The sequence below is a fragment of the Myotis daubentonii genome, chromosome 6, assembly GCF_963259705.1.
Source record: "Myotis daubentonii chromosome 6, mMyoDau2.1, whole genome shotgun sequence".
NCBI lineage: Eukaryota > Metazoa > Chordata > Mammalia > Chiroptera > Vespertilionidae > Myotis > Myotis daubentonii.
In genome coordinates, this window is record NC_081845.1 from 55,436,186 (window position 1) to 55,461,644 (window position 25,459).

At 42.0% G+C, this 25,459-nt stretch overlaps 1 protein-coding gene across 16 annotated transcripts in view; it reads left to right on the plus strand.

Moving 5' to 3' along the window:
* Nucleotides 1-540: 540 nt before the first annotated feature.
* SYNCRIP (synaptotagmin binding cytoplasmic RNA interacting protein) overlaps nucleotides 541-25,459 on the plus strand; it is a 33,302-nt gene continuing 8,383 nt past the window's right edge. For 6 of the 16 annotated variants that reach the window (XM_059701021.1, XM_059701022.1, XM_059701023.1 and 3 more), the window contains exons 1-9: nucleotides 585-743; nucleotides 2,075-2,234; nucleotides 2,965-3,083; nucleotides 3,210-3,317; nucleotides 6,979-7,368; nucleotides 16,542-16,677; nucleotides 20,119-20,324; nucleotides 22,296-22,445; nucleotides 22,996-23,117. In XM_059701021.1, the coding sequence (XP_059557004.1) occupies nucleotides 2,087-2,234; nucleotides 2,965-3,083; nucleotides 3,210-3,317; nucleotides 6,979-7,368; nucleotides 16,542-16,677; nucleotides 20,119-20,324; nucleotides 22,296-22,445; nucleotides 22,996-23,117 (1,379 nt within the window). In that variant the 5' untranslated portion in view covers nucleotides 585-743; nucleotides 2,075-2,086. Of the gene's footprint in view, nucleotides 744-1,448; nucleotides 1,472-2,074; nucleotides 2,235-2,964; nucleotides 3,084-3,188; nucleotides 3,318-6,978; nucleotides 7,369-16,541; nucleotides 16,678-20,118; nucleotides 20,325-22,295; nucleotides 22,446-22,995; nucleotides 23,118-25,459 lie in introns of those variants that run through there. The other 10 variants (XM_059701032.1, XM_059701025.1, XM_059701034.1 and 7 more) reach the window with 8 other exon arrangements.

Sequence of the window (25,459 nt, forward strand, 5' to 3'; positions counted from 1 at the left end):
AAAGGAGAACGAGTGGGACACGCTGAGCCGGCCGCCCCGCCCCGCCTCGCCGGGAGGGGAGCGGGGGGCGGAGCGTCGGGAGGGGAAGGGGCGGGCCTTTCATTCACTCTCGGCCCCTCGGCCGCCGCCGGAGCGGAAGGGCGGGGTCTCGCGGCCCCCAGCCCCCCGGGGGCGAGGGGCGGGGCCCTGAGGCGCGCGTCCCGAGGCGTCGGCGACGTCGTCACGTCAGCGCGGGAGAGAGAAAGAGAGGAGCGGACTCGGCAGGGACGGGGGACGGGGCCGAGAGAGAGCGCGAGGGAGCCAGCGAGCGTGCGAGCGAGGCGGGGAAAGGCGGCCAGTCGTACCCGAACGGCCGCGGGCGCGGGCGGGAGCGGGAGCGGTGGGGGAAGGAGCAGGCGGGGAAGAAGAAAGGCTGAGCGGCGAAGGTGGACGGAGGCTGGTGGCGGCGGCGGTGGTCGGGGGAGAAGGAGGAGCTGGAGGAGGGCAGGGGCTGAGGGAGTGAGTGAGAGGAGCGGACGCGCCAGGAGGGGAGGGGAGGAAAGGGGGGTCACGCGGGGGCGCGCGCGCACGGGGAGCGCGCTCGGAGGCGAGTGGAACTGGATCGGGTTTGCTGCCAGCGGCGTGAGCTTCGGCCGCCATTTTACAACAGCTCCACTCGCGCTGGACACAGGGAGCAGCGAGCACGCGTTTCCCGCAACCCGATCTCCTCGGACAGGATTTCTCCGCCGCAGCCCAACGGGGAGGTAACGACCGCCCGGTCCCGGGCCTGGGAGGGGTGCTGGGTGACATTGTGGAGTGGGCTGGGGGAGGGCGGTGTGGGGAGAAACCGGCTTTTCTGGAAAATGGATTCCAGGGAGGACAGGAGCACGTTGGCTGGGGCTGCTTGGGAGCAGGCCGCGGGCCGCGCCGCCACTTCCTCCACTCCATGTGCTGCCGCCGTCCGGGCTTTGTCTGCGGCGCTCCCGGGAGGAGGCGGCCCCGTGACCGCGCGGACCGCGAGCGGCGGCGGAGTTGGTGCTGTCGTGGCCCGCGCCGCGGCGCGGGAGTGGGCGGAGAGGAGCGGGTCCCGTCCCGCAGCCGGGAGGCGGGCCGGAGGGGCTCTCGCGGTCCGGCCGGCCGGCGTCGGGCAGTTCGCGGAACGCCCTCGCGCCGCCGGGCTGTCGGCCCGGGTCCGGGGGTGGGACAGCTGGCCGGGGCGCTGCCGTCGCCGCACGGACCGGAGACGGGTGGGGGCTGGCACCGCGCGCCGCGGCTCGGCGTGGCCGGCGGGCGGCCGGGGGTCGCCGGCGCCCGGGGCGGAGAGAGCCATGTGTCACGGCGGGGGCGGGGGGCGGGGAGAGCCGGTGGCCTGTCGCCGACGCGGCATCGGTGTTGAGGGGTGAGCTTGTGCTGCTGATGCTTTCCGGGAACTCGGACCGCGGCTGCGGGTTGATGTTGGGAGCCGGTGGCGGCCGTCTGGGCCTGGGACTCGGTGGGTTTCCGTTGGAGGAAGTTGTAGGACATTTGCAGGCGCAGAGCACGTGTTTCTAATGGGCTCCCGGTGCCCGGAGCGGTGAGGCTGCCACTCTGGGTGTGGAGCCGGGGGCGGGCTCTGGGGTGCGGGGGTGAAGGGTGGAGGAATTGGGGGGTGGGAAGGTATCTTGTGTGAGCGCTTTGTTCTTCGCTGGCTGTTGTTACCGATCTGAAAGCGGCAGGCGGGAAAAGCGCGCACTTTGGGGGCTTACCTTGGAGAGGGGACGGCCGAGCTCTGCTCCACCCGCACGCACCTCACTCTGTGCGGGCACAGCTGCATGTGGCACGCCGGCTGGTCCTCGTGCGGATCGGGCTCCATTGGTAATGCTTTTCTTAGGGAGTGCTAGCAGGTGAGGCAGGGGCGGTGCTGAGGAAAAACAAGTGAATCCGTTCTTGCCCCTCGCTCATCAGGCTTGTCAGGCGATAGTGACTTTACGGCTTCTTTAAATGGAGGCCCAGGCTGGTGTAGAACTTGGTAGAGAAAGTAAAGATTGGGGCTCTCATTTTGTCCTCTATCCTTTTTGAAGATCCTAGTTTAATTTTGCTTATTGCGTTTGAACAGATCTCTGGAAACATGGCTACAGAACATGTTAATGGAAATGGTACTGAAGAGCCCATGGATACTACTTCTGCAGTTATCCATTCAGAAAATTTTCAGACATTGCTTGATGCTGGTTTACCACAGAAAGTTGCTGAAAAACTAGATGAAATTTACGTTGCAGGTAAGAACTAACACTTGCAAAATTGCATTATGAAATTTTTCTATTGGATTTCTGGCTTTGAGCTAAAATAGCAACTTTTTGTGGTTTCCAATAAGTGTGGGAACTGGAGTTTTGTTTTGCCTTGTTGTGATAGTTGTGAACTGCAGGTTAAGGTGTACTGTACATAGTAGAGGGAGGGAAGGAAGAAAGAAAGGTTAGGAGGTAAATAAAGGCTGGCTGGCCAGATGGATAAGTATATATGATGGTAGCAACAGCTGCTAACTGTTGGGAACAGGCCATGTGACTTTTGGGGTATTTTTATAGTAGGATTCTTCCTAATTAATTTGGTACCTGTAGACTGGTTGTCTTGGTGTGGCTTTTGCTTTTTCTAGTGGTTATTTTAAATGGATAGAGGTTCAGTTGTCAGCCTTGGTTTTTGTTGGTTGATTTTAGGATTTGTAAGCCTATATATTTACTGTAGAAATACTTAATATTCAGAACTATCTGACTTCGAGAGCAAGGTCTAAAAGAAATTGAGTCATTATTGTAAGTGTGGTTGAGAGGGCTTCTTTAGTTCAGAGTGCAGTTTCAAAATGGCTAAAGTATGTGTTTGTCATTAAATAGATGGTAAGAGGAATGGAAGAATACTTAGTTGGCACACATGCTACCTTTATTGGTGAATCTGGTACTCAAAAAAGATCTTTCCAAAAATATTAAAAGTTGACAACTAATTAAGTTTTCTCTTCTCCAGGGCTGGTTGCACATAGTGATTTAGATGAAAGAGCTATCGAAGCTTTAAAGGAATTCAATGAAGACGGTGCATTGGCAGTTCTTCAGCAGTTTAAAGACAGTGATCTCTCTCATGTTCAGGTAATACTAATTTAATGTCAGTGTGAAAAGAATAAAAATCTTGAGTACTTTTGATGTAGTTTAAATTTGATTTAATAAGATACAGATGACATAATTATTAAATAGGATTGGAAAATTACTTTTCAGAACAAAAGTGCCTTTTTATGTGGAGTCATGAAGACTTACAGGCAGAGAGAAAAACAAGGGACCAAAGTAGCGGATTCTAGCAAAGGACCAGATGAGGCAAAAATTAAGGTATGTCTTAAAAAAGTACTTTGCTCCCTTCAGTTTTAAAGTTCTTTTAACTATTTTATAGCTTTGCTAAATATTCTATGGATGTGAAATGATTTTTTTAAAGTTATTGAGAATTAATGACCCTGATATAATTTGCAAATTTTTTGTAATTACTGTTTTTGAAAAGTTTTCTGCCTTTAACTGTTTCTAAAACAATTCGCTCTTCTTAAAGTTGTAGGGTTTTTTTGGTTGCCCAGCCATACTGATGTTAAACCTTTGCTATTGGTATTCTAAATAAAAGATTGAAAAAAGTCCATCCACCATATTTTAGATGGTTTATGAAAATCTGCAAGTCCAGGTTATTGACAGTGGAACCAAAATGGGAGGGGATCAGTTCAGCCCATGCTGATGGAGAGTGTACATTTAGCAGTTGACTGCTTCTCTTAGGATTCTCAAGCCCTCAAATGAAATGGATTTAGAATTTTAATACTGTCTTTTTTCCCCTTCAGTATTATAGGTTATTAAGGCTAATTTGTTCATTCCTAAAAGCAGCATGGGAATGAAAGTGAGAAAACAGGCTAGGAGTGGGAGGTGTTTTTTTTAAGATCCTATAAAATAGTAAATGTTCTCAAAGTCAGTTAGGTTTTGATTTTTGTGTAGAAAATGTGGTGATCATACTAGTTTTAACCTGGTGTTTTTTGTTTTTTAATTTTACTGATTTCTTTTAAAAATACACTTATTTCAGAGAGGGAAGGGAGAGAGGTAGACACATCTATGATAGAACCATTGATTGGCTGCCTCTTGCACGCCCCCTACGGGGGATAGAGCCTGAAACTAGGGCATGTGTCCTGACCCTCAATCTAACCAGGACCTCCTGATACATCGGTCAGTGCTCAACCACTGTGCTACACTGTCAGGGCTTACCGGGTGTTCTTAATATAGTGTGCCAGTGCTCTTGAACCAAGAGTTATAGTTTAAGAAAATCAGTTATTAAAACACAGTATAGGTGTTAGGTGGTGTTTTAATGGTGTGGGAAGAATGAAGCTTTGAATATAGAGCTAGTGGTTAAGGGCATCCATAAATTTGAGGCTTTCACAGGTCTAGCTGTCAGTGAATTGTGTTTGAACTGTAAATCTAATTTTTCCATAGAAATTTTACCAATGTAATTAAATCTACATTGGGAGTTAGACTTACTACAATTTTACAAAAAGTTTAAAGTGTAATTTGTGTGACTTTCCGTTCTATCTTTGGAAAAGAGTGGCTTAAAGTGTTGCTGTAACTTAAATTGTGAGAAGGCAGAAGCATTTTTATAGGTGGTTAACAAGGAGTAAGTTTTTCCTTTTTGTTTTTAGGGATTGACATAAAAAGTATTATTTGAGCCATATATAAACAATAAGATATAAGAAGCACAGGGATTACATATGGGGAAAAAGGGAAGAAGAGCCATGTAATGGTTTAGTATATGTGATAGTAATAGGTTTGAGTTTATTTTTGTTACTAACCAATGTTGCACCCTTAAGCAAACATTTGGGTATAATAGAAAAAGACTGCTTAAAATATTTAATGCTTTATTAAAGTTTAGGAGTGGAGGAGTTTTTGTCATTCAACAGTATTTCTTCATAAATACTTAATATTCTTTGAGTAGAAAATTCTTAAATGTGTCTGGTCATTTTTAGAGACAGGTGATCCTAAATCATTGAACGGAATTTTGCTAAGTTATGTGCCTGGTGTGTTTTTATTTCACAATTTATTAGCTAATTATCAGATTGGTTTTATTATTTGGAAAACTGGTTTTGTGCTTTCCTGTTTGAGATGGTGAAGGGGAATAATTCTTGGTTTTTTCCTTAGGCTAACCATGGACTACTACTTTCCTAGTACTTTTGCTTATAATAAGGGATGAAGAGAAACTCCTAATGCTCTAAGTAAATATGAGTGTGTAAATTTTAACAGTTCACTTTCAGAGAGATAAAATGTAGAAGTTATTTTACACTGTTACAATTTTATAAAGATTTCAAAGTCATTTGGCTTTATTTTTCATGAAAGAACCATGCTATTCTATCAAGTATTGACTGTCAAATGAATAAGAGGTTGTTTTTCCTTTAGCTCCCAAATTTTTGGACTTAACTATAACTTAGTTTGCGGAGTGCAATTTCCATAAAGGCTGGTGAAATGCCCACAATGGCAATGTGTACTAGGAGTGTGGGATATAGGGAATTTATTGGGTAAGAAATCCAGGTTTGGGAGATGTGACATTCATCTCCTCTTTCAGGAACGAATTAAACTCAGCCTTTTTTTTTTTTTTTTAAAGATTCTATTAGGTGCACATTAAAAGGGAATTAATTAGAGGAAATAGTTTAATATTGATATTTGCCCTTTCTCTATAATAGAAGTGTCAGAGGTGAAAGAAAATTAGTAAAATGTGTGTGAAAATCTTCCTCCTGTCAGAGTCTGGGGTGAGCCACGGGAACCAAGGTTGAGTCCCCGCCCTCCCACGTGTACCTCGAAATCACGCAAGACCCAGATCCAGCCGGCCCCACCCCCCATTGGGCTAGATCCAGACCCGGCTGGCCCCACCGCCGTCAAGCCCCACCAGGTGGGGGGGGGCAGCCTCAGGTTGCCTGGCCCTGCGCTGAGGTGGGGGGCCGTGGCCTGAGGTTCCCCAGCCTGGGCCGGGGGGCGCTCCTTGAGGTCCCCCATCAAGCCCCGCCAGTCAGGGGTGGCGCAGCCTCAGGTCCTCTGGCCTGGGGTGGGGTGTGCAGCCTGAGGTCCCCTGGGCCAGGAGCGTGTCTTGAGGTTCCCCGTCAAGCCCCGCATGGTGGGGGGTGTGGCCTCAGGTCCCCTGCCCTGGCCCAGCGCCAGGCAGCCTCAGGTCTCTGCTGATTTCTCGTTAAGGCCCCTAACCTAATGGGAACTCGGCCTCCACTTGTGGGCGCAGCCATATTGACCATTACGTTGTGATGATCAATTTGCATATTCCCACTTTATTAGATAAGATTGCTCTCATTAATGCTTCTATTTTTTTTAAAATATATTTTATTGATTTTTTTTACAGAGAGGAAAGGAGAGGGATAGAGAGTTAGAAACATCGATGGGAGAGAAACATTGATCAGCTGCCTCTTGCACACCTTCTACTGGGGATGTGCCCGCAACCAAGGTACATGCCCTTGGCCGGAATCGAACCTGGGACCTTTCAGTCTGCAGGCCGCCGCTCTAGCCACTGAGCCAAACCGGTTAGGGCATTAATGCTTCTATTGACTGCTGCTTATATGTGCCCTGACTAGAAATGGAACCTACAACTTTGGCATTTGGAACAATGCTCCTAAGCAACTGAACTACCTGGTCAGGGTGGTGCAGTCATTTTTTAAGGAGGTATTAGAATAGATACACCATGCCTTGAAAATTATTGATGGATTAATATGTTTCCTGTTGTTCATTAAGCACACTCAGTAATTAGAGACCAGCAAATAATTTGAACAGGATCTTGAGATTTTTCACAATAAATTAGGGCTATTACAAGTGTATATTAAAGGAGAAATTCTAAAACAGACACCAGAAACCTGTTTGTAGGAATGTTGCCAAGATAAAGAGGAAAATTTGAACAAGATTTATTTCAATTTTTAACTGCTAAATGCAAATGTGGTCTTGTGAGTTAAATGTATTAATGACATTTGAATTCTTTAAGGCACTCTTGGAAAGAACAGGCTACACACTTGATGTGACCACTGGACAGAGGAAGTATGGGGGACCACCTCCAGATTCCGTTTATTCAGGTCAGCAGCCTTCTGTTGGCACTGAGGTAAAGAAACTAAAAACTTGTACCTTTTGTGGTAATTGCACAGGTGTCTGGTTTCCTAAAGAAACTCTCCATGGTTTTTACTTCATATTTAATTTACAGATTTTTGTGGGGAAGATCCCAAGAGATCTATTTGAGGATGAACTTGTTCCATTATTTGAGAAAGCTGGACCTATATGGGATCTTCGTCTAATGATGGATCCACTTACAGGTCTCAATAGAGGTTATGCGTTTGTCACTTTTTGTGCAAAAGAAGCAGCTCAGGAGGCTGTTAAACTGGTAAGTTTGTGTTTTTTTCCTTCAGTCTTCACATGTAGTATCTTTAAAGCCATTTTTTTTTTTCTGACTGTGCCTGTCTTTTACATTCTCTGTGTACACACTGTAGCAGTATTCTTTGCACGTGTAGTTATTTGATCAGACTCAGGATCTATATGGTAGTATGGCAGAATTCCTGATTCTATGAGACATCTGGCTTAGTGATTATTGTTATAACTTATAGGAAGGTTAAAGTTTAACAAAGTAACTGTAGTAGGTAGGGTTCCCAGAGTTTTTGGCCATCCCTTTTTCAGAAATATTTCACAAAAACATTGTGATGATAAATATCTAGTTTATGAAATAAATGATTTTGTGGTGAGTGGCAGTGCTTGATTTAAAAATACAAGTTATTAGGTGAGGACCTTGTGATTTTTCTAACTTTTAAAAAAGAATTTTAATGTTTTAAATTATGGCTTATGTAACTCTCCTTCAAACTAGTTTTATTAAATTCCGTGACTGAAATTCCTATATTTGATAGTTGAAGATGCGAGGGTTAATTTTTTTAAAAGACTATTTTTATTGATTTTTAGAGAGAGGGAGAGCGATAGAAAGATTGATGAGAGAGACTCATTGATCGGCCGCCTCCTGCATGTCCTTCACTGGGGATCAAGTCTGCAACCTTGGGCATGTGCCCCGACTGGGAATCGAACCATGCGTGATCTCCTGGTTCATAGGTCAATGCTCCACCACTGAGCCACGCTGGCTGGGCCATACTTATTTTTTACTAGAGCCCTGATGCACGAAATTCCTGCAAGGGGCCCGGCCCTCGCAGTCCTGGCCGGCCCTTGCAGCCCCTCGAAGCCTTGGCTGGCCCTCGCAGCCCCACTTCACCCAAAATGTCTGTTGGCTATTTGGTCTAATTAGTATATTAGCTCTTTATTATATAGGATTACTGTCTGATGAGTAGGAGGTTTGGCATTTTATTTTGGTGCTTTTAAAATATATTCTTAGTGATAGTGGTATTTTTATAAAGGATGCTTCACCATGACTAGGATTATGGTGATATAGAAAAATTGGGAGACTTGCCTTAAGTTAGCAGTAAAAGAAGGGACTATTTTGAGGAAATTAAAAATTCTAAAATACAAAACTCAAGTTGATTTGGATGAGGTTGTTGTGTGTGTGTGTGTTATTGATTTCAGAGAAGAAGGAGAGGAAACATCAGTGATGAGAGAAAATCATTGATCGGCTGCCTCCTGCACGCCCCCTACTGGGGATTGAGCCTGCAACTTGGGCATGTGCCCTTGACTGGAATTGAACCCGGGACCGGACCCTTCAGTCTGCAGGCCAGTGCTCTATCCACTGAGCCAAACCAGTTAGGGCAATGCAGCAATGAATTTCCTCCATAGATTAAAAGCACTGTAGATTTTAAATTTGCCCCTGAATTATTTGTAAAAATGGGTTAATTGACATTAATTGCTTGAAAGAGGCTTGGAGTTAGAAGTGACTGCAAACTTAAATGACTTCATTTTCAGCCAATATCTGCCTTGGATTTTGGGGAATAAAAAATTCATCCCCAGCTCTAACCGGTTTGGCTCAGTGGATAGAGCATTGGCCTGCGGACTCAAGGGTCCCAGGTTCGATTCCGGTCAAGGGCATGTACCTTGGATGCGAGCACATACCCAGTGGGGAGTGTGTAGGAGGCAGCTGATTGATGTTTCTCTCTCATCAATATTTCTAACTCTCTATCCCTCTCTCTCCCTCTCTGTAAAAAATCAATAAAATATATTTAAAAAAAATTCATCCCCAAATGATGATAATTTAGAACTAAATTTTTGGAAAGGTGAATAATAACTACCATTTGAATGCTTCATAGGAGCTGTGCTATTTGCTCCATTTTTATCTTTAAACTAGAGGCCCAGGTCCCTCAGCCTGACCTGTGGGATCGGGCGAAACCAGCTCTCCGATCCCCCAAGTGGTCCTGATTGCGAGAGGGCGTAGGCCAGCCTAGGGATCCCACCAGTTCACAATCAGGGTGAGGAGGGACTGCTGGTGGGCTCCAGGGCATGTCCGGCCAGTTTTGCTCAGTCTGGATCCTGATTGGCCGTACCCCCAGCAGCAAGCTAAACTAATGGTCGGAGCGTCTTCCCCCTGGTGGTCAGTTCACGTCATAGCGAACCGTTGAGTGGCCTTAGTATATCATTAGCATATTACACTTTGGTTGGTTGAATGGATGACTGGACACTTAGCATATTAGGCTTTTATTATATAGGGTACCATCTCAACCCATTCTTCAAGGTACATGAAATTATTTTCTTTTTGCAGAAGAGTAAATTGGCTGGGTGGCTTGCTGAGGTCATACTGCTTTAGTTTGATACGAGGTTTGCTTAGGAGTGCCTATTGTTAACTAGATACAACAAATTAAGGCAACAGTATCTTCACTGCTGTCATCCTAGTCTAAGGTACTCTTCAAAGAATCCTTCTAGTTAGTCTCACTGCTCTTTATTGCTTCTTTGCAGTTTTAACCATTCAGCAACATAGATTAGATCACAAACATTCCCATGCTGAAAACTCTAATAATGGTTTCCAAAAGAGGTCCTATCTTCTCAAGTTTCTTTTTTTTGTTTCAAGTTTCTTCTTAACTTTTCTCCTCTTACTCTTTATTATCCTTCCATCCATACTTTGCCATTTTTGTCCTGCACATAAGCTCTATTTCCATCTCAAGGTTACCTTCTGCTGTCCTGTTTTTTAACACTTCAACCAGTTATCACGACTGCTGCCTTCTTATCAAGTCTTAGAAGGCCTTTCTGACTTTGAGCACCAAGCACCCAGTTGCCCCATAATGGTGTTATGAACTTGATAAAATAGAATGCTTAGATGTACTTAAAATTATTTCTTGACTGTATAACTTACTTGCTTATGTCTCATCATCAGGATATAAGCTCTTTTCCCCCTCTATTCCCTGACATTTATTTCTGTATTTTAAAAAATACGTTTTTATTGATTTTAGAGAGGAAGGGAGAGAGAGAAACAGTGATGTGAGAGAGAAACATTAATCGGCTGCCTCCCACACGCACCACTTTTCCTGACCAGGAATTGAACTAGTGAGTCTTCAGTGTACAAGATGGTGCTTAACGAACTGAGCCACATTGGCCAGGGCTGTGTTCCCTGTCAGAACAGTGCCACTATGCAGTAGATCCTGGATAAATAACCTGACTGGCAGGCCAGTGTCATCTAATCCATTATTTATGACCCTAGAATTTATAATATTCCTGTATTAGCTGTGGGCCATTTTTCTATTGAAAGGTTTTCTAGTTTCCATTTGCAGTGATTTATTCTATGTTACCTTCAGTCAAGGGGATTATTGTAGATTAATGGGGAATGGTGGTGGTGGTGAAGCTTTTCCCCTCACCCCCTGGGGAATATTTGGAAGTAGATGTAATGGTTGGCATTGTCACAAAGATCAGGAGGAAATGCAGGCAAGTGTGTGTATGTATTTGTGGTATGGTACTAGGATTGGAGCTTAAGGCCACTGGCGTTGCAATGCCCATTACAGTCCTATACAGGGTGGGCAAAAGTAGGTTTATAGTTGTGAGTTCTCTAAACAGAGTTTACTCTTATATTATATATTTATTGTATTACTTATTTGTATTAATATTGTTATTTATATCCTTACTTACGATTTATCTTTTAGGTAACGATGGCTGGTATTTTAACCTACTTTTGCCCACCCCTGTGTAATGGAAAAATCCTGCTGAAAATACTAATAGTGCCTGTGTTACAGACACTGGAATGGTTGATCTCTATTTGCATATTTAAAGTTAACGGTTTTATAACTACTGACGGTTTTATTTACCAAAGTGGTTGTATACCACTGTAACATGTGCACAGCCATTTTGATGAATGCAGCTGACAAGATAGCTCCACAAAAATATTTTAGTAGCAGTTTAGCAAATATTTAGTGGACTTACCGTGAAAATTTTTATTATGGGCATATAAGGTAGTTTGATTCAGCTCTTGACTTGAGCGTTTCCAGGACATGTGAGGCTAATTTACAATTGAAGTAGACGCAGATGGTTCCAAGGGTAACAGGGATGAAAGGATAGATTGCTTAGAGAAGGCTTTGTGATAAAGAGGCTTGAGCAGGACAGTGAAGGAAATAGGTGGTGACTCTAGTTAAAGCAGTGTGTTTGGTGGAAAGAAGTAGGAGATGAAACTTGTATAAAGTCAGCGCCAGAAAGCATTAGTCATGATGCTGGGCTAAGTTGCCATTAAAATGTTGAGCCTTGGTATGGGTAGCATGATATAAATGGCAGAACAGTGACAGATGTTTGGGCGAAGAGAGCAAAGGCCAGGAGAGAGGCAGCAATATAAAGGAGAGAGATTAAAGATTTTGAAGGGAGAAATAATAGTCAGTGGTGTATTGTTGGTTTTGATTTTTTTCCAGTGAAGTAAAATAAGGGTGTAGTTCGACTGTCCTTGACATGTTTGGTGACTTGAGTCTGCATGAAGTGATAAATGGCTTGGATGACAATATCAGGATCTCAAAAGATTTTGGTGGACAGATAGTTCACACCAGCAAGATGGAATTGAGTAAGGACAAAAGACAAGTTCTATAAAACTAATATCACATGGAAGCTGTAGTGTGAGTCAGCAATGTGAAATAGTTGCCAAATAAGCTAAGGTAATCATGGACTACATGTTAATAGAGGCATGGTGTCTAGAAATGGAAGATTAGTAATAGTCTTTAGCTTATTATAAACTCCTCAGTCTCAATCTGCATCTACAATATTATGTTATGGATATCACTATTTGGTGACACTCTAGGAGGCACTTTAGTTTGCCAGTATCAGGGAAGGAGTGATTATTAATCAAGCATATAGAGAACGATTGAGTCTTGAGCATTGTGTGCAGATAAATGAAGTGCTGTCATTTAGGGGAGGAAATAGAGTTATTGTAGAATTTTGAGGAAGTAAATTTTGGTTAAGTATGTAAAGAAGACTTTGTAATTAAATGTTTAAAAAATAAAGTAGACAAGCTTGCAGGTTAATGGCTTTGCTGCTATAAGAAGAGTTAGGACTGAACATCCACTTCTGGATCAGATTCAAAATCTGAGACTGCTAAATTTCTGGGGATTTGTGACTGGCTATGAGGAAATGAAAAATGACTTGTTATTTTGAGCCTAGATGACAGAAATGTTCCAGACCGTACAACTGTTTTGGTGTTTAAAATAGTGAAATTGCATTGATTAATGTTCAAAATTCATCTTTATTTTATTTGATCACCTCACTGTGGTACTGGATCTGAAAGCTAGATTCTAAAACTTAACATCAGTGCCCACTTTTCTAGAAGAGTTTCGAAAGACCTCACTTTTTAAAAATTATGAAACCATCGTAGTGTCCTAATATACTAACACTTGAGAGTTGGGTTTATCAGCAAATTAGACTCTCTCTTGAGAGATTTTTGTAATGCCTTTCTACTATCTAACTCACTGTCATCCAGCTGGGATGTGACGTTTATTTTTGAATTTAAGATGATGGATTGGTCTTTAAAACTGAAAAATTAGAAAAGCAATTCATATATATATATATGAAAGTGCATGCTTAATCTGCATGTGGGAAATGGGACATTGTTTAAATGTTTGTTTCTAGTACCTTTGCTTTACTTGAACAATATGCTCAGAGGATCTTTGTTCCTTAGTGACTTACTTTCACTGGAGAGCCAGTTTACTCTCTATAGCAGTGGTTCTCAACCTTCTGGCCCTTTAAATACAGTTCCTCATGTTGTGACCCAACCATAAAATTATTTTCGTTGCTGCTTCATAACTGTAATGTTGCTACTGTTATGGATCGTAATGTAAATATCTGATATGCAGGATGGTTTTAGGCGACCCCTGTGAAAGGGTCATTCGACCGCCAAAGGGGTCGCGACCCACAGGTTGAGAACCACTGCTCTGTAGGCTAGCTGTCCTTGTTTCAAGTCTTTTTTTTTAGTAAAATAATATGGTGTTATAGTTTACTTTATAAATCCTGTTAAATCTTCATGTCATCCACATCCATCCTAAATATACCTTCTGCCTACCCTGCCTTGATTAAACATAGCAGGGCTCATGATAATGGATTGGAAGGGAAGAACTTTTTCTTCTGTGTCCATAATAATGGAAACACTCACTACTACTTTGAAGCAGTATTATAAATATTGATGGGAGTGGTATAACCAGTAATTAAATTTTTTTTGTAAAATTAAAATCACACACAAGTATTTTCTTAAACAGTTCCTGCTCTTAGAACGTTTGGGGAACAAAAATATAAAAGGGAAAGCTATACCAAATCCTGTCATCTTCAAAATAACTCCTGTTTCTCCCTTTAAACACTTTGTATTTCCTTCCCTTCCTTTTTAATTTTTTTTAAATATTTTAATTGTTTTTGTCAACTCCTGGAGTTAAAAAAGATGAAATGACCAAATTGAAAGCCATTGATTTGCACTAACCTATTTGATGCTAGATGATAAAAATCTAGGAAATATACATAGCCGAAAACAATTTATTGTATTAGTTGAACTTATTTGTGAAATAGGATATTGTAGTCTACTTGTCTGTAATCTCATGCAATAATGGATTCAGCCATAACTACTATTTGCAGGTAACCCATATATTTCTACTTTTAAGAGGTTTTTGGTATAAATAGAATGTAAATACTATGAGAAAACGGTCTGTGGCATGATTTTTCAGCCTCATAGAGCAGATACATTTTTCTAAATGCTGGGCTATCCTGTGAATTGCAGTATGTTTAGTAATATCTCTGACCTCTGCCTATCCATTAAATACCAGCAGCAAGGCTCACAATCCTAGTTGACAACCAAAATAGTCTCTAGACATTGTCAAATGTCCTCTGAGAGTCAAAAATGACTTCTGTTGAGAACTATTGGTCTATATTAACATAGAAGGGTGCTTTTGTTGACCTTTATAGGATTTAGGGATGTAGGGTATTCTCATGGTTGAGCTCAAGTCTACAAGTATGCAGAGGAGTTTGGATGGTGGAAGTTTCAGGGGAAGCATTTTATTCAGAGGCTTGGTTAGCAGTATGAAAGTTGTTTGAGAAATGATGTAAATAGCTAAGATTATAGTATTGTGGAGATTAAGGCATTTAAGATGGACTTATAATGTACAGGTATTTGAACTTTATCTTTTTGGTGATGGGAAGCCTTTGAGAGTTGTGTGTGTGTGTTTTCAATAGACAAAAAGGAAAAAAAAATGTCTCTGGAATAAGTAGAGAGAATCCTGGGTTCATAATGACCACAGACTTGTGTAGAGTGAACAGAGTAAGTAGATTTGGAAGTACAACTATTCTGAACTGAAGGAAGGGTGTTTGAGCATTATGTTAAATTTTGAATATCTGGAGATGGGGAAAGAGATAGGAAGAGATCTATTTTCTGACTTAATGTATGCTTTCTTTTCATATACCTGTTATTTAAGAATGGGAATAATAGGGAGAGAAGAGTGGTTTTACTTTTGCCACCACGCTGGGTCTATAAGTTGTATGGAAATTCATGTTGATTCTTTAGTTTGTATAGCTTCACTTGTATGTCATTTAAGGTAGATATTGAGGCCAGATATGGAGGAGGATTAATCAATAATTATTGTTGCTGCTGACACCATTATTATTACCTTGAAATTTTGATGTGTTTTTAACTATGTAATATATACATATATATAATCCACTTTTTCAGATAACTTGAATACTTTTGAACTTTGGTTTGTAATTAACACTGATTTGTCACTTTGACAGATTGGGTTTTGCCTCTACAGTATTTCACTCTTCTACAGGATATGGTTACATGAAGATTAAGTACTTTTTACTGTAGTTTTGTAATTACTACAATCACTTGTTTTTCCTCCAACTTTATTGCAGGCTTAATAAAATTTAACTGGGGTTGGGGGAGTAGAATTGGATTTAGACTAACAAGATTCTCCCTTTTAGACTTAAGTATTTGAAGCCAAATCATTATTGCTATTTTGGGTAAGAGATTAAGGGGGGGATAGAAAAAGAAATTTAGGTGTTGGTTTATAGAAAGGCAGAAAGCTTGCTGGTATTTGAATCAGTTTCCCTTGCATGAGGACAACTGGTTGGCAGGATGGGTTTAAGTATAAATAGAAATTAAAGGATTCTGGAATCAACTATTTTGTATTTAAACTGCTATAGACCTGATTCCTAGTTTATCAACTTTACTAAATTTCAAGGTCTTAACAATTTTTTTGCATTAATTTAATTTAAAACTTGTTTATTGTGTCTTATCAGTATAATCTTCATATCTGTCTCAGATTATAATTTCCTTGTACAGTGCCTTCATGGTAACTTTTTAAAAATATCTATTTTTATTGATTTTAGAGAGGGAGGGAGAGGAAAAGGGAGATAGAAACATCAATGATAAGGGAGAGAGAATCATTGATTGGCTGCCTCCTGCACTCCCCCTACTGGGGATTGAGCCTGAAATCCTGGCATGTGCCCTGACCCAGAATCGAACCAGGACCTCCTGGTTCATAGGTCGACGCTCAACCACTGACAATACTGGCTGGGCCATGGCAACTTTTAAAAAATATGTGTGTGTGTGTGTGTGTGTGTGTGTGTGTGTATTATATATATTTAATTCTTTATTGTTGATAACACAATTTACAACAGCTAAGATTTTGAAATAGCCTAAGTGCCTATCAGCAGATGAGTGTATTAAAATACTGTGGTTTATCTTCACAATGGAATACGATGCTGCTGTAAAAATGAAAGAACTTTTACCTTTTATAACAGCATGGATGGACCTGGAGAACATTATGATAAGCAAAATAAATACATTTTTATTGATTTCAGAGAGGAAAGGAGAAGGAGAGAGAGATAAAAACATCAATGATGAGAGAGAATCATTGGTCAGCTGCCCCCTGCACACCCTATACTGGGGATCAAGCCTACAACCTGGACTGGAATCGAACCTGTGACCTCCGGGTTCATAGGTTGATGCTCAACCACTGAGCCATGCCAGTCGGGCATAACTACTTTTTAAAGGATAAACACTTGAGAAACATAGTGTTGACATTTTAATTTGTTTAAAAGATTTTGTATTTGTGTATGGGATATGCATATCTTTCTACAATGAGCACTTACTGAATATTATGAGTATTTTAAAAACGGGTGTACTTTTTCCTCTTTCAGTATAATAATCATGAAATTCGTTCTGGAAAACACATTGGTGTCTGCATCTCAGTTGCCAACAATAGGCTTTTTGTGGGCTCTATTCCTAAGAGTAAAACCAAGGAACAGATTCTTGAAGAATTTAGCAAAGTAACAGGTAAGTTGGATTTATTTGGAAGGAGGTACAACTTTTAATACTGAAGCTAAATGCATACTTCTATGTGACAAGCACTGCATTAAACACTACACTTATTGACTCATTGTATTCTCACTACAACCATATGAGATAGGTAACTTTTTATTTTTGTTATCCTCACTAGAGGATATTTTTTCCATTATTTTTTTATTTTAGAAGGGAGTGAGGAGGGAGAAGGAGAGCGAAACATCAGTGTGAGAGAGACACATCGGTTGGTTGTCTCCTGCACATGTTGGGCATTGAACCTGCAACCCAGGTACGTGCCATTGACCTGGAATCTAACCCATCACCCTTTCCTGTGAGGGCAATGTTCTATCCAGTGAGCGACACTGGTCAGGGTGAGATAGGTGACTTTTGCAGATAAGGAAAACAGGCACAAAGGGTTTAGGGAAATAATTTGGTGAACGTTAGTAGTTACTAAGGAGTGCAACTGGGATTTGAACTATCTTGAGAATCATTATTGTACATTCTGTTTTTGGAAGATTATATTTCTTTGGGAGTTTGTATGCATTTTTAGGTGGTAGTTGACGCTCTTAGTAGGGTTGTTAGATGTGTAATGATTTGATTTTTCCACATTATAGGAATAACTAGAAACCCAGTGCATGAAATTTGCACACGGTTAGTGTCTCTAGCTGCTGCTGGCTGTGGCCACTCTTCCTCCCTGGGCTGGGGGAGGAAGGAGAGGGTGTGGGCAGTTGGCCAGCCGGCCCCGCCCCCTGTTGAGCTCTGTGTCAAGGGGACAATTTGCATATTAGGCTTTTATTATATGAACTGGAGGCCCGGTGCATGAATTCGTGCATGGGTGGGGTCCCTTGGCCTGACCGGCAATCGGGGCTGATTGGGCCGTCTCACTCAGTCCCAGTCAGGGCTGATCAGGGCTGGCCAGCCGGCTGGCCAGGGGGAGGGACTGTAGGAGGTTGGCCGGCTACAGGAGGTTGTGGGAAGGCACTGACCACCAGCAGCAGCTCCTTTGTTGAATGTCTGCCCCCTGGTGGTCAGTGTGCATCATAAGCTACCAGCTGGTCATTTGGTCATCGGTGGTAACAGTTGCTTAGGCTTATATATATAGACTAGAAGCCCTTGCACGAAGATTCGCGCATTAGGCCTTCCTTCCCCTGGCTGCCGGCACTGGTTTTCCTCCAGCACCCGGGACCTAGGCCTTTGTTCTGGCTGCAGCAGAGAAGCCAGTCCTCGAGGCTAGGCTTCTCCCCTCCAGCCACAGCGAGGCTTGGCTTCTCTGCTGTGGCTGCAGGGGAGAAACCAAGCCTCTTCAGTCTTTACTCACAGCTGGAGCCTTCAGTCTCCACTCCCTACCTGTGTATGCAAATGAACTGCCATCTTTGTTGGGTTAATTTGCATAGTCATCCTGATTGGCTGAGCATAGTGGAGTGACACCAATTTGCATGTTTCTCTTTTATTAGTGTAGACTAGAGGCCCGGTACACAAAAATTTGTGCACTGGGGGGTGGGGGGGGAAGGGGGCGTCCCTCAGCCCGGCCTGTGCCCTCTCGCAGTCTGGGACCCCTCGGGAGATAATGCCCTGCTGGCTTAGGCCCACTTCCGGGTGGCAGAGTGCAGGCCCAATCCCTAGGTGCAGCCCCCGGTCGGGCTCAGAGCAGGGCTGACTGGGGAGTTGGGGCGCCGCCCCCTGTCATACAGAGCAGGACGGATCGGGAGGTTGTGATGCCACCCCTAGTTACGCTCAGGGTAGGGCCAATTGGGGGGTTGGGGCACTGCCCCCTGTCACAATCAAGGCAGGGTCGATGGGGAGGTTGTGGCGCCACCCTCTGTCATGCACAGAGCAGGGCCCATCGGGGTTGGGGAGCTCCCCCCTGTCACACACACAGCAGGGCGGATCAGAGGGTTGGGGCGCCGCACCCTGTCACACTCAGGGCAGGGCCGATGGGGAGGTTATGGCTCTACGCCCTCACACACACAGCAGGGCCCGTGGGGGGCGGTTGGGGCGCCGCCCTCTATCACCCACAGAGTAGGGCCGATCAGGGGGTTGGGGCGCTGCCACTGTCACACTCAGGGCAGGGCCAATGGGGAGGTTATGGCTCTACCCCATCACACACAGAGTAGGGCCTGGGGGGGGGGGGCGTGTTGGGGCGCCACACCCTGTCACACACAGAGCAGGGCGGATCAGGGGGTTTGGGCGTTGCCCCCGTCTGCTGATCCCGGTGCCGGGAGGCCTCACGGCTCCGCTGATCCCGGTGCTGGGAGGCATATTACCCTTTTACTATATAGGATAGAGGCCTGGTGCACAGGTGGGGGCCAGCTGGTTTGCCCTGAAGGGTGTCCCGGATCAGGGTGGGGGTCCCCACTGGGGTGCCTGGCCAGTCTGGGTGAGGGGCTGAGGGCTGTTTTCAGGCTGGCGGGTGACTGAAGCTCCCAACCTCTCCTTTTTTTCTTTTTTTCTTTTTTTAATTCTGGGCCAGCTTTAGCTCTGAGCTGCTGAAAGCAGGTATCTGGTTTGTTTGGGTTCTATAATCGAAACACTGTTTCAATTTCAGCTCTGAGATCCCGGCTGGCTGAAAGCATGTTTCTGGGGTTTTGTTTAGCTTCTATATTTGTAACAATGTTTCAAACTGCAAGCTCAGAGGCCGGCAAGGCAGGCGGGGAACGTTAGCTTCCTCTGTCACTGAAGCAAGCAAGCCTCATGTTCGCTTCCAGCTGCCTGGCTGCCGGCTGCCATCTTGGCTGGTAGTTAATTTGCATATCGCCCTGATTAGCCAATGGGAAGGGTAGCGGAGGTACAGCTAATTACCATGTTTCTCTTTTATTAGATAGGATACTCTTGCTATAAGCAGAGATTATACATTGTCAGTATTGTACTATTTCTTTGAGCTGTAAAGCAATTTTTATTATCATTTCCAAATGACAGGGTGCTTTCATTAAAACATTTTTGTCTGCCTAGAATGTTAAACAAATAAATGATCAGTCTATTAGTCTCCAGGAACTTTTGAAATTCTATTCTTAGTAAGTAATATATCCTATTTCCTTTTAAATAAAGCTAATCAATATCTCAGGCTAGAAAAGAGTAATTTCAGAAAATTGAGGTGTTTACTTGCATGATAAGAAAAATGTGTAACCATATCTGAACTATACTGCCATTTTCCTAAAGCAGCTATGTAAAGATTTTATGCCTCATTAATGGAAGCAGATTTGTCCTTAGATCTAATTTTATATATATATGTATGTGTGTGTGTGTGTGTGTGTGTACACATATGTTTTTGAACACTTGTAAAGTGTTGTGCAAAGGTAAATTATATGGAGAGTCCCCTGTAAAGATAAGTGATTATTTTTTATTTTGATATTCATGTATTATTAGAAAAATAAATCATTTGATCTACTTGTTCTTGTTATTTTATCTAATTTTTCTGGAATGGTTACTTACTTTCAGAGGGTCTTACAGACGTCATTTTATACCATCAACCAGATGACAAGAAAAAAAACAGAGGCTTTTGCTTTCTTGAATATGAAGATCACAAAACAGCTGCTCAGGCAAGGCGTAGGTTAATGAGTGGTAAAGTCAAGGTTTGGGGAAATGTTGGAACTGTTGAATGGGCCGATCCTATAGAAGATCCTGATCCCGAGGTTATGGCAAAGGTAATGACAATCAAGTTTAAAAAAATCTTTTAAAGGGGTTGGTAGTGGGAGGGGAAGGCTTTAGAAACAGGTGGGGGCAGGGGAGGAATGACTTACAAAACCATTGTGTACTTTCTTTGAACTATAATTTCTTAAAAAGAAGTGTTCTTTAGTAAGAATAAATAAGTATTAAATGCATGGAAAGTGAGTATAGAAATTTGTTCATGGAGCACTTGGTTATAATTGTGTAGTTGTCATGTTCATGATGAAGTAGTTAGCCTACATGGCTGTGGAGATAGTTTACTTCCATTTTTGTGTGGATTCTAAGAGTAATTTCTTTGAGTTTTTGAGAATGGCACCATTAGCTTACATGGTTTTTGTTCAGAAGTCCTACTCCTAAAAATAGTGAACTGTATTGGCTTTAGCCAAGCTCCTGCAGTTACAAGGTTTAGCTATTATTAGGTATCTTGCTTCAGCAGTCAGTTAAGACATTCTATGAGAACCAACATCTCTTGAATTAATCCTTTACTCAGTAATGCAGTTTGCAGTTAGGTTATTGTACCCTTTTTCTTTTAAGAATCTCCCTAAAATCAAGACACTAATGAAATGCCAGAACTGTGAATATTATGAAAGGATAAGAGGTTTAGAGGACAGAAGCTATCTAGGATTCTTTTTCCCCCCTGGCTATTAAGCTCTCACTGGGTTAGCACTTTAGATAAAGAAATTTGGATGCTATTTCGAGTATTTTAGAAGCAAGTGATAATGTTCCTTAGCTAAAAAGATCACATTTTATAATTATACTGTTAAGAGCTTTCAGGATTGAAAGAATTTATCTTAATATTTTGAGCACTCACTCTTCCCTTCAGCTAAGTAGATTTTAAAAGCAGGTTTTAATTAGTTTTAACCACTTATGTTAAGTGTTAAATGGTCAGCAGCCATTTCAGAGGGCATGGTATTCACATTTTTAGGACATAACCACATCCATTTTGGTTGCAAAATAATTACTAATTTAATAACTACTGAGTGTTTTATAACTCAAAATCCGTAGGTTGCATTAGAATTCCCTCTTGGTGTTTGTACATTCTTCAGGTTTGATAAATGTATGACTGTATTTACCTCTGTAGTATACAGAATAGTTTCACTGCCTTAGGAATCTCCTTGATCTGCCTATTCATCCTTTCCTCCCTTTTAACCACTGGCAATTATTGATATTCCTACTGTCCATAATTTGCCTTTTCCCAAATGTCATATAGTTGGACTCATACAATATGTTGCTTTTAAAGCTTACCTTCTTTTAGGTATATGCATTTAAGGTTTTCTCCATGTTACGGCTTCTTGGCTCATTTTCTCTTAACATTGAATAATATTTCATTGTCTGAATGTACCACAGTTTATCCATTTACCTACAAAAGGATTTCTTATTTCCAGATTTTGGCAGTTAGGAATAAAGATTCTGTACATATCTACACGTTTTTGTGTGGATGTATTTTCAACTCATTTGCATAAATAATGAGTGTAATTTGCTGGATCACTGGATCATATGGTAAAAATATGCTTAGTTTTCTAAGTAGCTGCTCTCCAAATTGGTTATTCCATCTTACCTTCCCACCAACAATGTTCCTGTTGCTTCATATCCTCAACAGCATTTGGTGGTGATAATGTTTTGGGTTTTGGCCATTCTAATAGGTGTGTAATGGTATCTCACTGTTTTAATTTGTAATTCCCTAATGACATGATGTTGAGCATCTCATCATATGCTTACTTGCCTTCTGTATATGTTCTTTGGTGAGATGTCTATTCAGTTTTGTGCCCAGCAGTCAAGCTCCTTGGTATATACCCAAATGAGTTGAAAACTTAAGTCTTTTTAAAAATATTTCTGATATTCTTGTAATGGATTGTGACTAAAGTTAACTTTGCAGGATGGGTGGTGGCATTTTGAAAATTGAACTCTGGAAATATACAGGGAGTTTCTGTTTTTTTCTTAAATTTCAGGTAAAAGTGCTGTTTGTACGCAACCTTGCCAATACTGTAACAGAAGAGACTTTAGAAAAGGCATTTAGTCAGTTTGGGAAACTGGAACGAGTGAAGAAACTAAAAGATTATGCTTTTATTCATTTTGATGAGCGAGATGGTGCTGTCAAGGTAAGTAACGGGGAATTGTTATAGGCATGTAAAGTAGACTATTTTATCCTAGAATCAGATTGTTTTTTAAAAATTGAAGGGAAATCTGGCCAGGTAATCTACTCATACTTTATTGTCCTTAGCAAATTGTGTAACTCATTAAACCAAGTAAAAAAGACAATCAGTTGAAGAGCTGGATCTTTAAATAAAATCCAACCTATTTAATCTTTTTAATGTTAATGGTAAATGATTTTTTTAATTTTTTCATTAGTTAAGGTATTACAAATGTGTCCTCATCCCCCCCATTAACCCCCAACCCCCCACCCCGCACACACATGCTCCCATCCCCCTGTTGTCCATGTCCATTGGTTTGGCTTATATACATGTATACAAGTCCTTCGGTTGATCTCTTCCCCTTACCCCCGCCCTCCCCTACTTTCCTTCTGGGGATTGATAGCCTGATCGCTGTTTCTCAGTCTTTGGATCTTTCCCTTTGGTAAATGATTTTTAACTTCAAATGGGTCATAATTGTTTTGAAGGCCTCATATTGATCAATATCTAATTTTTTAAGGCTATGGAAGAAATGAATGGCAAGGACTTGGAAGGAGAAAATATTGAAATTGTTTTTGCTAAGCCACCAGATCAGAAAAGGAAAGAAAGAAAAGCCCAGAGGCAAGCAGCAAAGAATCAAATGTAAGTATAAGTTGTATACATTTTAATTGTTGGTAGATTAACTGGTGAATAATAGGTGGTGCTCAAACCTGTTAGATCCGTAACATGTCATTACCTTTTAAAGAATACTTGAAAGCTTTGAGGCACAGAGAAATGCCAAGAACCTCAAGAAATGTTTATTGAGCTCTTGCTAGTGACCATAATGTGAAAATAATCATAGTTCTAAATAATTGGAATTTATATAATAAGTGAAAGTATTTCTCGCCGAGGTTCTTGTTCCAGCATTAAGAAGGGTTCAGGAAATCTGGAGAAGGCTGTGCGTAGATTAAATAGGAGTCCAGAAATGAAGCATAATTTTGAAAGGCATTTGGGGGGCAGAGGAGCCTAGTTTAAGGGAAACTAAGATCTAAGTTATAAGGCAGTGATGGTGAACCTATGACACGCGTGTCAGAGGTGACACACGAACTCATTTTTTGGGTTGATTTTTCTTTGTTAAATAGCATTTAAAAATATAAAATAAATATCAAAAATGTAAGTCTTTGTTTTACTATGGTTGCAAATATCAAAAAATTTCTATATGTGACATGGCACCAGAGTTAAGTTAGGGTTTTTCAAAATGCTGACACGCCGAGCTCAAAAGGTTCGCCATCACTGTTCTAAGGTCTCCTCGTCTCAGGACCTCATGCTTTTTATTAACACAATTTGTCCTGGGGCGAGGCAGCGTGTGCAGTCCTGAGCGGGCAAGTGCGTTCCATTAGCGGCCGGCCCAGTGCTCGCACATGGAGGTGAAGCCATCAGAGCTCGCTTTCCTGTTGGCCTGAGTCCCCAAGCAGCTGGGCATGAGCTGGGAATCCCAACGGCCTGACAGCCATCCTGGTCCTCCTGCCACCCACCCCAGTTCCCCTGTTCACCATCACTGATCCATCAGCCTGCGGGCTGGTGGCGAGGGACCAAGAGGTCAGCTGTTCCGCTGCTTGCCAGTCCCCAGTCCTGCTCTGCCACCACTCACCCACTTCCTCATGGTCCCCCCCGTTCGCCTGCAGGTGAGAGGTGGCGACCGAGAGGTGGTCAGTGCACCTCATGGAGACTTTTCGAGTTGTCGGTCGTTCCGGTCTTTACGCTTATGATCCCCTGGCCTTTTATTATGATTGGTTGGTAATTGATTTATAAGGATGAAAAGGGGGTAATTGCTATTTATAGCAAGAACAGTAATTATTATACTTCTATACATATATCAGGCCAGTATTATGTCCATTGCCCTATGTGGTTACAAAAGAAGAGGTAGGAAGCTTCTACTTATATCTATTTCTGCAGTTGGTTGTACAATTATGCAAATTGGCAAGTTCTGAGCCTCAGTATTTAGTTTTAAAAGGGGATCAGATTAAATTATGTAAGATGCCTTATACCATGGTTATCTAAGTGATCTATCTATATTTGTTCTAATCTAGAACTAAAGAAACATGTTCTTTATAATTGGTGGTAGTATAAAGAAAAAAGACAGCAAAGATTTTCAAGGGGGGGAGCTAATGATCTATGTCTCAAACCCCTGAGTATACTCTATGCAGTGAACAAAACTTTCATATCTCCTTCAGAAGATAGTTAACTGCTTTTGGTTTATTGGAGTAGTGGCAGAATATAAGTGTAGGAGACTAGATTATCTGATGTCTGATTACAACTGCTGCAGTTATGACTTGTTAGATGGAGGGTGATACTAAATACAAGGTGGGGAATGTCAATATGTCTGTTAATATTTTAAAAGGAGAACAGGTCAAAGGGATTGACTGCCTGTGATGCTTGCACTTTAACTTGCTGTAGCATTCAGTGATTTTTTTTTTTTAATTTAAAAAACTACAGCATACATTCCTATTTATTCCTCATTGTGTTCCTTTGAGTTGAGTACTCTGTTACCCAGTTTGAGATGAGGAAACAGGCACAGAGGTCAATTTGCCCAAGGTTAGTCTACACAGCTAGTAAGTAGTGGAACTGGATTTGAACCAAGGCCGTCTTGCTGCAGGTTTATCACTCTTTTTCACTATACCAGGGTTTTAGTTTGTACTACAATTATTTACATTTTGTACTGGTTAATTTTTGGTTATGAAGGCTGACTTGTGCACTATAGGATCCTTGGCCTCTTCCCACTAGATGTCAGTAGCATCTCCCCCAAATTGTGACAGCTAAAAATGTCTTTAGACCTTACCAAATGTCCCCTGGGGGCAAAATTATCCACAATTTGGAATCACTGCACGACTGAATGCTGTTGTCATATATTTAGAGACAGAATAAGGTAATTTATCAATTGTTAAGGCATTCATCACAGTGCAACAAAATGAACAATAGTAGCATTTTTTAATAGTTCAGTTGGA